Here is a 16,795-nt window from a genome sequence, read left to right as displayed (position 1 = left end):
CTCTGCCCCAAGGAGCTTACAATCTCAGTTTAGACAGAGGAGAAATGAAGGAAGGAAAGAAAAAGGTAACTGGATGAATGGAAGAATATACCTGAAGGCAGTTCAGTGGGTGGAGTCCAGCAAGTGGAGGCTATTTATTTATTTATTTTTATTTAATATTTACAATACACTTATACTGAAGTATACAACACCACCACACTTAAACTTATAAGTATTGTTTAGGCACCTACTTAGGAGAAACATCAGTCATGTCAAAGGTGCCGCTGACCCCTCTGCCGCAGAGCAGCTCAATACAATACGTAACACAATATTTTAATGTAAGAGTTAATTTCACGTGCATAGCGCCGTTGAGTCTGACAAGCCCCACTGTTGTGAATGACAAGCGCTGCCGCTGACGCAGCGTGTCTTTGGTAAATGACCGCAGAAAGACCAAAGTCTTTTGGTGAAACACTAGGTATACATTTCAGTAATACCTAGGTATATATGTATTTTGTTTTTCTAGCTTAATCAAAATTATTTATTACTTCATAACAGGTAGATAGTTAAGAGCTTAGGCGGCTTCAGTGGTGGGCGTCCCCCAGAATTCAGCGCCCGGGTGCCCCGCACCCCTTGCACCCTGGGTAAAGACAGCCCTGCCCATAGGAGCTTTGGAGGAAGAACAAGGAGGAGTTTGTGCATGGATGAAGTATTGTGCTGTTACACCCATTATGACGCACACCAGACAGATACAGCAACAACATCTACCATCGCAACCACTTCATACCAAGAGAAACACATCTCTTTTGAGCCCCTTCCAACTCCACAATTCTGTGATTCTATGAACTTCTATAAACTAAAAACAGAAAACAAACAGAAAAGAACAAAACAAAATTCCAGACAGTTGGCAGAGCATGCCTTAGGCAGATGGCTCTGGTAATTAGACACTGGCAAAATATAATATTTCCAAAGGTGGTTTGATTACACCGCCTCAGAAAACAGCTACACAATTTCATAATTCCATTTAGTTGCGTTCTTACTATTGTTATCTGTTTGCCTTCACATCTTATGCCATGTATTCAAACACCATGTTTTTCAAAGGTGCAATGCAACCAAGAATATAATTTGACAGAACAAAATGACAGTAATCAGTGCAGGCTTCAGGTTTGCAGGGCTGGTGAAGGGGGGGCTCTGGCAAAAACCGTCATCCTCCACCCCAGGAGTTTGCTAGCTGATCAGGGAGAGAGAGGCAGTGGGGAAGCAGCTTCTCCTTCGCTGCCGTTGCTACTCACTTGCTCCCCCTCCAGGCCTGGGTTTGGTGAGCACATGGGCAATGACAGCCAAAGGAGGAGAAGCATCAGGGGCAGAAGGTCCTTGGCAGAGAGCCTCTGCCAACCTCTGACAGACACAGATTGACCGTACCCATGCGACAATGGAATAGCATCACTGTGCATCGTTCCAAGATGTGTTAGTTGTTGTAGCTACTGAATCATAGTCAGGGAACAGAGTTTATTGCTTACTGAAGGAACCAGGGGCGTTTTACCCATAGAGGCTAGTGGCACGGGCCACCAGGGCGCCAAGTTCTGGAGGGCGCCAGGGAAGAGGCGGAGGCTGGACGCAGCGCCTCCCAGCATCAGCTCACCGCCAAAGCAGTGCCGTGCCCAGCGCCTCCTTCTGCCGTGGCCACCGCAGCACCAAGCGGCCAGGAGGCACCGTGTCCAGCCTCTTCCCTGGCGCCCTCCAGAACTTGGCGCCCTGGTGCCGCCCTCCAGCCGCTGCCTGCCACCTCCAGCCCCACCGGAAGCGCCATTCTCCCTAAACGGGGAGGGGGGAGCGGGCGCTGGAGGGAGCTTTGCACCATGGCGCCGGATATGCTTAAGACGGCCCTGGAAGGAACACACGTGAACATGAGAACTGCCTTGCTAGATCAACTCCAGTCATTTCTCCAACAACTGCAAGACAAGACAGCTCTGGAAACTTACAAGCAGAGCACAAGGGTTATGGCCAAGCCGAGGTTTAATTTAGCAGTAGTAGTTAACAGCAGTAACAGCCTCATCCTCCATTTAAAGCCATTCTGCTGCCTCCTGTGGTGTCTCTCATGGGGACAGAAGATTCTTCAATCCAGTGGAGGTTTTACTCAGTGGAAAGGAGACTGAGGTGAGTTTTGTCAATTGGTTCTCTCCTCTGCAGGTCCCCCTTCCCTCTGAATCTTATGTGCTGTTCTGAAGGGTCCCCCATTCAGGAATAGATGGGGGCTGCAGTGAGGACAAACTGGAGAAAAACTCCTCCTTCCCGGTTCTGCTAAAGCCTCTGCTGGATCAAAGTGTCTTCTGTCAGCAGACGGTCACCCGTGGATGCAACCCATTTAGCTAGTGGTGACTGTCACATCTAGCCAGACCCCCAAAAGGAGTTATGCACTTGAGACTGGTGAGACTTTGCAAAATAGGGTGGCCTGAGCAAGTTCTTTTTACCAGTTCAAAAAACTCTCCCTAAGACTTGTTGCACCTGGAAGAAGTGCTGCTTTCTCTGTCGCAACAGCTCATGAGGAAGAAAGGAAAATATCACAGCCCACATTCAGAGAACCTGCGACGTTCTCTAGCTGCATGGTAATCTCAGAGGGAGAGAAGCCACTGCCTGAGGAGTCATCACCTCCCCCTCCTCCCAGACTGCCCAGGCCAGAGGATGCACTATTGTCAGACTCCATCAGATCTTCCAAGTGTCCCTCGTTTACAGGGACAGTTCTGGATTTACAGAAACTGTCCCGGTTTCTGATTTGATCCCGGAATGTCCCCCTTTTCCTTAGGACATCCCTATTTTCATTGGAGTAATGTTGGAGGGTATGGAGTTATCTGACCCCTGAGCCATCTGAAGGGAAGTTTTTTAATGTTTAATGTTTTATTATGTTTTTATATATGTTGGAAGCCACCGTGAGTGGCTAGGGCAACCCAGTCAGATGGGTGGGATATAAATAGTAAAGTTAGAATCATAGAATCATAGAATCATAGAATCATAGAATCATAGAGTTGGAAGAGACCACAAGGGCCATCGAGTCCAACCCCCTGCCAAGCAGGAAACACCATCAGAGCACTCCTGACATATGGTTGTCAAGCCTCTGCTTAAAGACCTCCAAAGAAGGAGACTCCACCACACTCCTTGGCAGCAAATTCCACTGTCGAACAGCTCTTACTGTCAGGAAGTTCTTCCTAATGTTTAGGTGGAATCTTCTTTCTTGTAGTTTGGATCCATTGCTCCGTGTCCGCTTCTCTGGAGCAGCAGAAAACAGCCTTTCTCCCTCCTCTATGTGACATCCTTTTATATATTTGAACATGGCTATCATATCACCCCTTAACCTCCTCTTCTCCAGGCTAAACATGCCCAGCTCCCTTAGCCGTTCCTCATAAGGCATCGTTTCCAGGCCTTTGACCATTTTGGTTGCCCTCCTCTGGACACGTTCCAGTTTGTCAGTGTCCTTCTTGAACTGTGGTGCCCAGAACTGGACACAGTACTCCAGGTGAGGTCTGACCAGAGCAGAATACAGTGGCACTATTACTTCCCTTGATCTAGATGCTATACTCCTATTGATGAGGCCCAGAATTGCATTGGCTTTTTTAGCTGCCGCGTCACACTGTTGGCTCATGTCAAGTTTGTGGTCAACCAAGACTCCTAGATCCTTTTCACATGTACTGCTCTCAAGCCAGGTGTCCCCCATCTTGTATTTGTGCCTCTCATTTTTTTTGCCCAAGTGCAATACTTTACATTTCTCCCTGTTAAAATTCATCTTGTTTGTTTTGGCCCAGTTCTCTAATCTGTCAAGGTCGTTTTGAAGTGTGATCCTGTCCTCTGGGGTGTTAGCCACCCCTCCCAGTTTGGTGTCATCTGCAAATTTGATCAGGATGCCCTTGAGTCCATCATCCAAGTCGTTGATAAAGATGTTGAATAAGACCGGGCCCAAGACAGAACCCTGTGGCACCCCACTAGTCACTCTTCTCCAGGATGAAGAGGAACCATTGATGAGCACCCTTTGGGTTCGGTCAGTCAGCCAGTTACAAATCCACTGAGTGGTAGCATAGTCAAGACCGCATTTTACCAGCTTCTTTACAAGAATATCATGGGGCACCTTGTCAAATGCCTTGCTGAAATCAAGGTAGACTACATCCACTGCGTTCCCTTCATCTACCAGGCTTGTAATTCTGTCAAAAAACGAGATCAGGTTAGTCTGACATGACTTATTTTTCAGAAATCCATGCTGACTATTGGTGATCACAGCATTCCTTTCTAGGTGCTCACAGACTGTTTGCTTAATGATCTGCTCCAGAATCTTCCCTGGTATTGATGTCAGACTGACTGGGCGGTAATTATTTGGGTCCTCTCTTTTCCCCTTTTTGAAAATAGGGACAACATTTGCCCTCCTCCAGTCTGCCGGGACTTCGCCTGTTCTCCAGGAATTCTCAAAGATGACTGCCAGTGGTTCTGAAATCACATCTGCCAGTTCTTTTAATACTCTTGGATGCAGTTCATCTGGCCCTGGAGACTTGAATACATCTAGACTAGCCAAGTATTCTTGTACTATCTCCTTAGTTATTCTGGGCTGTGTTTCCTCTGCTGAATCATTTGCTCCAAATTCTTCAGGTCGGGCATTGTTTTCTTTATCAGAGAAGACTGAGGCAAAGAAGGCATTGAGGAGTTCAGCCCTTTCTGTGTCCCCTGTTTGCATTTCACCATCTTCTCCTCTGAGTGACCCCACGGTTTCTTTGTTCTTCCTTTTGCTACGAACATACCCATAAAAGCCTTTTTTGTTGCTTTTAACCTCTCTAGCAAGCCTGAGTTCATTTTGTGCTTTAGCTTTTCTGACTTTGTGTCTACACGTGCTGGCTATTTGTTTGAATTCCTCTTTGGTGGTTTCCCCCCTTTTCCATTTTTTGTACACATCCTTTTTTAATCTTAACTCAGTTAAAAGTTCTTTAGATAGCCACCCTGGCTTCTTTAGGCACCTTCCATGTTTCCGTCTCATTGGTATTGCCTGAAGTTGTGCTTTTACTATCTCCCTCTTAACAAACTCCCAGCCATCTTGAACTCCCTTTCCTTTTAGTATTACTGTCCATGGGATCGCACCCAGCACTTCCCTAAGCTTTATGAAGTCGGCTTTCTTAAAGTCGAGAAATTGAGTCCTAGTATGCTTGGCTGCTCCTTTCCGCTGTATAGTAAACTTCAGAAGAGCATGATCACTCGCGCCTAATGATCCTTCCACTTCTACCCCACTAACCAGGTCATCAACATTGGTTAGGACCAGATCTAAAATGGCTGTTCCTCTTGTTGCTTCTCCCACTTTCTGGACAATGAAGTTGTCTGCAAGGGCAGTGAGGAATCTGTTTGACCTTATGCTCTTGGCTGAGTTTGACATCCAACAAATATCCGGGTAATTGAAGTCCCCCATTACTACTATCTCCCTTCCTTTTGCATGCTTGGCCATCTGTTCCAGGAAGGCATCATCTATGTCCTCCGTTTGGCTTGGGGATCTATAGTAAACTCCCACAATGAGGTCACTGTTATTCTTCTCTCCCTTAATTTTGACCCAAATGCTCTCACTTTGGCTTTGAGGTTCTAAATCTTGGATCTCTTCACAGGTATACACATCCCTGACATATAACGCCACTCCTCCTCCTTTCTTGTCTGGTCTGTTTCTCTGAAATAGATTGTATCCCTCCATTATTACATTCCAATCGTGGGATTTATCCCACCAGGTTTCAGTGATTCCTATTATGTCATATTTAGTTTGCTGTACCAGGAGCTCAAGCTCATCTTGTTTATTTCCCATGCTTTGCGCATTAGTGTACAGACATTGAAGTCCATTAATCATTCCCCCGTGTCTCTTATTTAAGGATTTTCTCCTCCCACCACTAGGTCTGCATGCTCTTTGCTCCATTCGGTCTGTGACATTTGGATGATCATCTTCATCAATTGATAGACTCCTACCTTCAGGAGCACTGTCTCCCTCCCCCACATTAGTCAGTTTAAAGCCCTCCTGATGAGGTTTCTGAGATTTTTTGCAAAAACATTCCTCCCAACCGTTGTGAGGTGCAGCCCATCGCTTGCCAGAAGTCCATCTTCAAGAAACTGCATTCCGTGATCTAAGAATCCAAACCGTTCCTGTTTGCACCATTTGCGAAGCCAGTTGTTCACTTCCACTATTTTTCCCTCTCTCCCTGGGCCACGTCGTTCAACTGGGAGGACAGATGAGATGACAATTTGTGCATTTAATTGCTTCAATTTCCTGCCCAGAGCTTCGTAATCTCTTTTGATCTTCTGGAGGCTATTGCTTGCAGTGTCATTGGTTCCCACATGAACCAAGAGGAAGGGGTATTTGTCAGTGGGTTTTATGATTCCTTGCAGTCGTTCAGTTACATCTTGGATCTTAGCCCCGGGGAGACAGCACACTTCCCGAGACATCTTGTCAGGCCCACAGATCACTGCTTCTGTTCCCCTCAGTAGGGAATCCCCTATCACCACTACACGCCTCCTCTTAGGTCTGGTCGGGGTTCTTCTGTGAGCTGTCGGTTCCAAGGTCGCCTGGACATTCCCAGAGGACTGCCTTTGCTCCTCGTCTTCATATACCTGATCGACTGTAATGAGGGAGAGATCCTCAAATGGAGTCTGCTCTTCGTCTTCCATGCTAGGGGAAAGGACCTCAAAGCGATTGCGTATTTCTAAACAATCAGAGCGAACCCTGGGCCTCCTACTTCTTTGAGTCACGTTTCTCCATATATCTGGCTCCTGTGTTGGTGAACTAGCCACCTTCTCAGGGGAGTCCCCTGTCTCTTCCTTGGTGGAGACGGTGTGCTCTGTTGCTTCCAAGAAGAGTTCCAGCTCTCTAATTCTTTGGAGCGTAGCTACACGTTCCTCCAGTTGCTGGACTTTGTCTTTTAAGAGGGCAATCAACATGCAATTGCTGCAGGTAAAGCTGCCTGCAACCTTTGGCAAGATGGCAAACATTGCGCAGGAACCACAGGCGACTGCAGCTGTTCCCTCACCCTCCATCTTGGGAACGTGTCGTTGGAGGTGACCACAGTGGTCCTCTATCATAAAAAGTGTGGAGACAGGACAAATAAATCCCTCCCAAAAAACCTAGGTCTCCCCCAACAAATGTTTGAGACTAGCTCCCCTAAATCTAAAATATGGATCAAACTGCCCTAAAACTCTGTTGCTGTTGTTGTTATGGACGTCCCTATTTTCGCCACAGAAATGTTGGAGGGTTGTCAGCTCAGGACACCCCTCACTTCCTCCAGCCTGCAGGAGGCAGCTTTTACAGAATAGGGCGATGGCCCTTTAAAAGAACAAACCATTCTCCTGAAGGGCTAGAGCTAATGCAGGTGGCTCAGGCCAGCCAACCAGCTTTTATATGACTTCAGGATGCTCTTGAGGTAGCAGTTTTCCTGTCTAAGACTTAGTCAAGGTGACTGAGACCAGGATAGGCAACATGGCAGCCTGCAGGTATTCTGGACCACAACTCCCATTATCCCCGATCATTAGTCATGCTGGCTGGGGCTGGAGGGCACCATGTTGAGAACCCCTGACCTGACTCTGTAGGACATTCCGAGTTCTGCCATTACTGGAACTTTTGTATGCAGTGCATATGCTCTGCCAGCCAGCCATGGCCCTTCCTCTTTCTCATTCCTGATAATAATTCACATGGTGGTTGTCTTTAAAAAAACACCACAAAAAACAGTACTGCACATATTTTCATGGAGCAGCCCCCTCAGAAGCCAGCATCCCTCCCAGCTCCTCTGAGCAGCCTGCATTTTAAGTTACTTTTTCAAACAGTTATGGTACCAACACATGGCAGCTGAGGGCATCTTAGAGATGCAATGAGCATTATTCAAAACACTATTGAGAAGCAATTATGAGAAAATTCTTCAAGCTGTGTCAAAATGCGCTCAAACAAATTTGGCATTTATTTCCAGCCGTACCCTTTAGCAATGCTTGGCAGGATTTTTGGAATAATGCTGTCGAACTGGTGACATGTACTGTGGTCTTCTGTCAGACAAATTCTGTAATCAAACTGAGGCAGAACTGAAAGGATAGTGGTACATGCTTTAAAATAAAAGCTGATAAAAGCCAGAGTGTGTATGATATCAATAGCTGAAGAATCTATATGGATGGCTGTAGAGAAAGGTTAGTGAAATATATAACGTGTTGTGCTATGCAAGCAGTCTTGCAGGGAACCTGGCATTACAGCAGATAAATAACTGTCAGGCCAAAAATCCTATGAATTGTAGTTTCTACATTTCTGTTTATTACAATTATAATTCCAACCTCTTTGAACTTCAGTCCTTGGTGAAGTAGCACAAAGCTGCATTTGTTCTTACCTGTGCACACATTTAAAAGACATGTGGACATGCATGAATATTACCCATAGATTTATAACTCAGTCCTGTGCATGCCTAATCTCCAGTAATACCCATTAATTTCACTTGTCTCTCTCCTAGGCAAGTATCTGTGGGAAGCTCTGGTAACCACACACAAAAAAATATTTGCCTGGCAAAGGGTGAGGAATACCCCATATATGCTAGTATTTCAACTTCACTCACCGTTAACCTCATTGATGCAGGGAGTAAAACACCTGCACGGCTATAGTGCATGACCATATGCCTCCTTCTCCCCCTTTCTAAAAAAAATCGTAGGTGGTTAATTTGGACACATTGTGCCCCAAGAGCACAGTGAAAATAGCCCTGAGTAGGTAGACAGACCAAGTTCCTCTTGTAGCGGGGGGGCTTCTAATTGGCTTTTCTGGCTGCAATAAAGGCCTTTGGCTGCCAAGGCAAGCAGGTGTTTTGTATGTTTTTTAAAGGCATCTTTACAAGACGGAATATAAAGGCAATTCAGTAACAGCTGAAACCCTCTGTGCAATAGGAATACAAAATACAAAATGCAGACTCAGGTAGGGATCATACGCACAATTAGTTTCCATGATTATGCTTAGCTTATGGGGAATTTCTGTTCCCCACAAGCAAAGAGTTGAATGCCATCCACGTCATGGCTTCACAAATTAAGAGCCAATTTATATGTTAGATTTTGAAGATAATTCACACATGACCTTTTTAGGTTAAGAGGAACATGTTTGGGAAAGTATTAAACACAAGGGCGTATTAGCAAAGAGCCAGGATTGGCTATAGTTCTCTCTGACATACTTGGTTGCCAGCCCAGGTTTTCTGTCAAATAATGTGTGGCAGAGGTGCTAAGTTGCGCCTAACATGGGGGGGGCACGCAATACAGGTGCGCTGGGCTCCTCAAAGAGTTGCGCGCGCACACACACACACACACACACACACACCTTACCTGGCTGCATAACATATGGAGCTAAGACATAATTAAACCTTATCTATCTATAAGAAATGTAAATACAAACCATCAGCAGTAGCAACCATATTGCGCATGTACAAGTCATGGTAGATACATTTGTATATAGATCACTTCAGGCTGCAGGTGGGAATTCACTTGATGAAATGCCCTTCCGTACCAGAGAGAGAGAGAAAACCCTCTGCATAGAAAACTAGCTATCAAGGACAGAAGGCAGCAGAACCACATGCTCATAGTCCCTGAAATGCTAATTGCTAGAAGTAAGATGTATTAAAATAATCCTACACAACTTGTCCCAAAAAGCTGTTCTGAGATTTATTTTAAAATACTGTATAGTGAGAAATAAAATATACAAGAGAAGCCAACTGTGCGGATAAAATTCAATAAAAATGCTTTAAAGGGGACAAAAGAAGGGGGGAACAAAAGAAAAGTCAATTGCACCATTTGACATCCTGAAGCTTTTTCACATCTTCACTGAAAACAAAATGTCCATTTGTTTTGCTTCTTTTTTAAAAGAGGGAGGGGTAAAAGTTAACTGCTTACCTGAATGAGAGAAAGATCCTCACTATGTAGCCTGAAGAGGTAGTTTCTAAAAGAGGGAAAGGAGAAATGGCATCAGTTATGCAGGTGAACCAGGAGACCATGGCTCTTGGATATTCTTGATTTAGAAGCTTAAAAGCCTTTGTCACAGTAAACCTGGATTTGCCACTGATAGTGCACTTGACAAATAGCTGCAGCCGCCCCTAGCTCTTCAATATAGTATACCTATATAATGTATCTGTTAACCACACATTGTGTTTAGCTTAGCAGAACCAGGAGTTTGGAAGATTTCCTATTGAAATCAAACAAGCCCCTGCAATTTTGGAAATCTACTGCCTGCTGAATACGTTTCTATTCTGCGAAGAAGTGTTGGCCACTTGTTCTGCATTTCATTATTTTATAGTTTTATGATGTTTCATGATTTTATTGTACACTGCCATGGTATTTTTCAATGAGTTGTCAATTTAGAAATACTCTGACAGAGAAATAAAACGTTTCAAAACTTGTTTGTCTTGTTAGGCGTTTCTAAGTGTACACTGAAGCTTGTCGAAAGCAGAAAGTTTGATAATTTTACTGTAGGTATCTTACCTTAAGCAACTTAGGATATGAGATCTACATTTTCTTTCTTAGTTTCTCTAAAGTTTACTCCCACTGGCATTTTGAGTGACTAGGAGGAGGAGATACAAATATCTGTGTGTCTGTTATATATCAAACATTTAACTCTATAGACTCTTGACATGTGGAGCATAGACAGAGAGGAAGTCCCAGAGCCCAGGGTTGGATTCAAGTAGCACTAAGTAGGAATGGCCTAGGCTTGTACAATGTGACTCTCCTCCCCTACATCTTCCCCTTCAGGAGCAGTTTTGGGGACAGTGGGGGGTGCAGGGGGAGAAGGGGAAGGGAAGGGGAAGTCCCATTGCACAAGCAGAAGTCACTCTGTGCAATTATTTGGTTGAATACTGCAAAGGTCCTTTAAGGACCTTCCTTCTTTTCTTTCTTAATCTACAGGAGCTCATCTTTTCATACATTTTACATGAATATTTCTGTAGACTTTCCTGCAGCAAGCACAAAAATAAAATATTCCTCTAGTCAGCAACTAGATTTGCAGGAGAAGCTTGATAAAGATGGAATGAAAGTTGTTAGAGCAGCTTCCTCTCTCCAAAGTGGACTGTCAGTGACTATCGGCTCAACCCTACATATCTTGCTTCTGAGTTGGCCAGATAATAGCCCTCCAAGAAGGGCAGTTTGGCCTATGGGCCTTCAGCTGCTTATCCCTAATTTATGCAGAATGGAAACCCCGTTTTAGGAATTGCAAGGCTGAAGGTTTTTTTCAGTTGGACAGCCTCTCTCAGATTGCCTTCCTGTAACAGCATCTGCTGTTTTCTATTTGAAAAAAATGAAGAGCCAGCCAGGAAGAAACGACCTTCCTTTCCTACAGTAGCTCATTGTCAAAAACTTCTTTGAAATTTTCACCCTCACTACTGTGGTCTCCATTATTAAAACCCCTATCTCTCTCACACACACACATTTCATCTGACAGCATCAGATCCGCAATGTGTAAAGACAGGACATCTCTAATTGCAGCCATGAAGACCTTCTTATACAGGCATCCATATTCCAGTGGCACTTTGGATCTCCCATTTCCAACTCTCACTCGCTCTTGGTTACAAACTTTAATGAAACTTCATAAAAATAAATGTACTGTTGTGGCTGCTGGCTAACCATTACTTTTGTTAGGTGGTTGCTGGGTAACAGCCCAAGATAATCTGTTAGTTTCATTAATTAACATGAATATCAGAAGGTGGTCTTTATAAAATCTGTAATAGGAGTTAGGGAGTTTTTTTCTGACTTTGAAAACAATTCAAATTCAGGTTTGGCCATCATCTTGAAAAAACTGTGGCAATGATTAATGAGAGGAATTATTGCTATCTCAGTACCTATGAAACCAAATTTGAATTCATAAATTATTTTAAAGAGACATTGCAATAACCTAAAAAATTCCTTCACCTTTTGATGAGCAGCTGTTCCATTGTTTGAAGCCGTAAGGATTTAGAAACAAAAACCAAAGCAACCTGCTTCAGCCCAGATCTGAAAAACCATATTTTGCTTCTCTGCAGAACCAAACCACCACCACCACCACAGATCTCTTTTGGTTGTTTTTACAGCCAGGGCATGGGTGGTAGAGCTGTATCAAAGGCAAACCAGGAGAGTACAAGCTGGGTAGGATTCATGGAGTATCAGGGCAGAGCAGGCGGAAAAATCAGCAAGCAGGTTCATGGCACATTCCAGGAGTTCCAGGAGAGCTTTTCAGCAGCCTGCTCACATTCTCTTCCTACTTCCTTCTAGAGGGGCTGGTAGGAGCATAGCTGTCAACTTTTCCCTTTTCTTGCGAGGAATCCTATTCGGAATAAGGGAATTTCCCTTTAAAAAAGGGAAATGTTGACAGCTATGGGTAGGAAGCTCAAATGAACTGGCATTGAAAGGCAGAACTGGGCTAAGGAGCAATGTTCACCAATTTGATCAGAACTGAATTTTAACAAATGTAAGAAAGAACTTTCATCCATGCACACTGCAGGTGGTGACATGACATGTTTTATTTAAGTTGCATTGCTTCATCAAAACAAAAACAACACTTTGGGGGTTAGCTGTTTAAATTTTTTGGGCAACTAATAAAACAAACCACCAGTCATCATCTAAGCCACTTCCTTAAAGCAGTATTATTATAGCTCAGTCTGACCCCAGAAACCCAGGACAGTCAACATCTGTAGATAGCTGGAATCAAAAGCATGATAATAAAAAGGGCAAAAATATTGCATGCTTAGGGCCACAACAGTTGTATCCCAAATTAAGATATTGCTGGGCAAGTTTAAGCATGTCTGACTCTTAACTGTTTGCAAGATTTGTTCGTTGGGCTGATTTGAAACTAGTAAAAGCCTAGGCTCATAGCAGAGTGTCAAGATGCACTCTACTGCTAAAAAAATCCACTCTTGACAGAAATACAAAGAGCAGTAACAGACAGTGCTTTAAGCTGTTGTGAGTCAGCTTCACAATTTGCATGAAAGGGAGAAACACCCACAAATCAAATGCTAATTCAGCCACTCCCTTCCTTACCGTGACCGTCTAACCAGAATTGTATAATATGATTCCCTTGGCTGCATCACTGAGCTTCAAGTCCTAAACACTGCAAGGATTGCAGAATCTAGTTTTCTTAGAAAAGTGGTTACCAAATATCACAGCTAATTTTGAAGTCCATAGCTTGTTGGCATGTTACATGGATATAAATGGTGTATTTTAATCAAATATGCATTCAAACAAGAAAAATTAACCATCTGATAAGAGAGAATTTTTAAAAAGCATTGTCTCACCTTGCTCCAACAACAAGTTCTTTTTGTCTTGGATCAAATGTTATCTGAGAGAAGTCGACAGCATTTTCTGCTCTGAATACATGTAACCAAGGAGCAATCTCTATACAAACATAAATTTGATAAATACATAAAATCAGATTATTAGCATTAAAAATATTTAGCATTTGCATAGATTTTTCAATGCTATCAAGGAACTTTGCCTATCTTATTTCATGAATCCTTACAACAGCCTTGTAAGCTGCTGTTTCTTTAGCATAGTGCTAGCCTAAGGCAGGTTTCCAGGCACAGACTCATGTGCTTCTTTCTGTCCATTTCTCCTCAGAAGAACTGGAGGTGGTTTCAAGATTCACACGTTTCCTGGTTTTGCATGAACCTGGTCCCCTGGAAAAGCAACTTCAAGCTATGGTTGTCAACTGTATGGTTTAGGGTGCATTTATGGTTCATGTAGGTCCACATGCATTGTGAAAATATGGTGTCATGGTTAAGGTTATCAGACATCCCCGTTTCCCGGGACAGTTCCCAGATTTACAAATCTGTCCCCAGACAAAATCCATCCCCGGATTTCATTTAATGTCCCTGGATTTATATTTTAAGTGTTGCAGATTTATTAGTAGGGAATGAATGTTGCGTGATTGGTTCAACGGCACAAGACACATCATATGGGGACTTCTGGCAAGGCAAAATGGCGGGCGCCACGGCAGCGAGCAGCTCCAGAAGCCAGCCAGAGTCAACTGTGCTACCACTGCTGCCGCCACTGCCAAGCGGGAACTGGGGACGCCAGGTGCATCAACTGGGGGAGCCACTAACCACCGCCCCCCCCCCACGACCCAAATCAAGCCGGGAGCGAGAGCGCCTGGCCAACTGTCCAGAGGCGCTCCGGGGCCAGGAAAACCATGGAGCCGACGCAGGGAGAAGGGGGAAAGGAGGAGGAGGAGGAGGAAGAGAGAGAAAGAGGAAGGAGAAAGAAGAGGGGACCCCTGCTCTTGCTGCGCCACCGCCGCTGCTGAGGAGGAGAGGTAGGAGAGAGCACCGGGAGGGCAAGGGCACGTGACCAAGCCCAGACCCGACCCGAGAGAGCAGGCAGGGGCCCCCAGGAAGGCCATGCAACAGGGGAGAAATATTACATTTTTATAATGTTAACGAAGAAGAAGCCATTTGCGTTCATGTAAATGCAATACAGTCCAGAGTTAACACAGCTTGGTGTTCCTGCTTTCCTTCAGTTGCCCAAGGCAATGTTTGCTTTTGTCGTTCTTATTATGTGTTTTGTATTCCAACTGAAGTTGAAAAGTGTCCCCGGATTCACTGGGGGAAAATCTGGTAACCTTAGTCATGGTTCTCACACCCCCTTTAGGCAATTCAATGAGAATGCAAGGAACTGGGTTTTCATTTTTTAAATGGAAAGGCCAACCATGTAACAATCAGAGGAGAGAATAAGAACAGACAAAACCCCCTGTAATTTAGCAAGAGGACATGGTTCGTAAAATTACAGTGAGCAGGTTTTGGAGGGGTGTAAAGAATAAAAACAACACTAGTAGAGATGAAACAGAAGTTGCAGCTGAAGGCTGTGACCAGTCAAGGCATTCAATAAATTTAGATGAAAGAGAGGGGAAGATAGCAAGAATGAAAGGATCAATGAAAACAGGGAATATTGGAGATTGCTTACAGTTAAAAGGCACCCAAACAGACAAAAAGAGAAAAGGTTAAAATATAAGAGGAGAGCAGCAGGGTCAACTGACACCAAAAAATCAATAGGATTCAGAACATAGGAAGAGCCCTGCTAGATCTGACCGGGCCCATCCTGCCCATTCTTCGCTTCTCACAGTGGCCAGTCCCTGGAATGCCTCAAGAGAACAAGGAATGAGCTGACCATTACTTTTAAGAAAGGAAAGAGGAGGAGACATCAATGGAAGGTAAGTGGTGGGGGTGATAAGGGAGGCAAGAAGATGAGACACATGAAGATGATGAAGAAGAAGAAAGAAGAGATGAGTCAAGAATGTGGTAGACATCATTGCTACCTTCCTGCACCCAGCTACATTCCTAGGTTATTCACCTGAGTTTTTTCTGTTTTGTTTTTGTTTCTTTGCTGGGCCTGCTGTTTTTTTCTGTCTTTCGTGAAACTAAAAGCAAATATATTTTTAAAAAAGGAAGGAAGGAAGGAAGGAAGGAAGGAAGGAAGGAAGGAAGGAAACTTTATGCATAAAATAGTCAGGGGGAGAAAATTACATGGAAGAAGAAGGGCTGGGAAAGGAGATGAGAATTAATGTGGGGGGGCGCAGGAATACAAGAAAGAGGAAAGGATTGATGAAGGAGGGGGGAAAGAGTGAAAGAAAAAAATGCAGATGAGGGAAACACAGAGATTAAAAATGAAGAAAAAGCAAATGAGAACAAGGTTTCTGCCAAAGATGCTCAAAGCTGCAAGAGATCACAATGGGTGAGGCAGTCATGAGCAGAACCTTGAATTGTGCTCTGCAGGGTGCATTTATTCAGTGCATTGACAAAATAGTTAAGACACACACACACACACACACACACACACACACACACCGTGGAGGAGATGAGCTGGTGATGCTCTGCCCCAGCTGAAACTTCTAAGCAATCTTTGAGGCATGTGGTACTTGAAGAGTATGTGGATGCAATCTTCTCAATCTGCTGTTTCCCCCTCTAATTTTCTTGTGGCATCCATTTATATTCCACTCCTGCTTTATCTGTTATTGTTGTTATTGTGTTTTTTGGTTGTTTTTAAAATAAAGCTGGAAATTGAGCGCAGATGTTCTGTAACGCCAAGAAACTGAAGTGAAGTGGAAAGCTAATGCTTGGCACTCAGAGGATATGCCAGCCCCCTTCCAATATAACAGAATGTTCTGCAACTACAACATGAAGAGTCTAATTTATCATTTTCGTTAAGTCTATGTGCTCAATCAAAAACTCTGTTTCAAATGGGCAATGAAACAAGACACACACAACCGCATTTCAAACTACTCTCCCTTTCCATATGTCACCAGGGCAATTCCAGGAGGCTTTTTAAAGTTTTGCTACATTTGTTCTGCCTTCTGTTGCCGGAGATGCTCATTCAATTAATCTTCATTTATGACAGACTGCAATCAGCCCATTTGTTGTGGACTTCATAAGGATCGGAGGCCTGAGAGAATCCTTTCCCCCAAAAGGCCTTCTGTTTCTGCAAACTAGGATAATGCAAGTTGCTTTACAGCTCAAAGAGGAGTCTAATAGGCTTCCTCAAGGTAAGTGTGCACAAGATTGTAGCCTGTCCGGTTTAAAGGGAGATGATGGAATGATATCAAACTCTGAATGAAAACTTCAAATTATAAATTTGAGGTGACTAAATGGGAAATCATTCTTTTAGGATTCTGGCCACAGCCCCTGATCCTGTGTTGGAAGCTGCACCGGAGGTTGTTCTGGTCCTTAAGAGTAGCTTTGGAAGAAAGATATGGGAAGATGCTGTAGGGAGGAAGAGCCCAAAACAGGTCCTGGTGCATGCAGAAGCAGCCTTGCTCCTAGCCAGAACCTGCCCTTCAGAAAATACTGTTCTTGTGCTGAATTTC

General features: G+C 44.1%; 1 protein-coding gene across 7 annotated transcripts in view; it reads right to left on the bottom strand.

Annotated features, from left to right (window-relative positions):
- SEMA5A (semaphorin 5A) overlaps positions 1–16,795 on the bottom strand; it is a 152,986-nt gene that overhangs the window by 72,252 nt on the left and 63,939 nt on the right. For all 7 annotated transcript variants that reach the window (XM_077933561.1, XM_077933558.1, XM_077933559.1 and 4 more), the window contains exons 3-4: positions 13,236–13,335; positions 9,874–9,919 (exon numbers count right to left, since the gene is read on the bottom strand). In XM_077933561.1, the coding sequence (XP_077789687.1) occupies positions 9,874–9,919; positions 13,236–13,335 (146 nt within the window). The remainder of the gene's footprint in view (positions 1–9,873; positions 9,920–13,235; positions 13,336–16,795) is intronic.

This window comes from Podarcis muralis, chromosome 8, assembly GCF_964188315.1.
Source record: "Podarcis muralis chromosome 8, rPodMur119.hap1.1, whole genome shotgun sequence".
Classification (NCBI taxonomy): domain Eukaryota; kingdom Metazoa; phylum Chordata; class Lepidosauria; order Squamata; family Lacertidae; genus Podarcis; species Podarcis muralis.
Note: the sequence above shows the minus strand (reverse complement) of the source record. Positions and strands in the feature narration are given on the sequence as shown.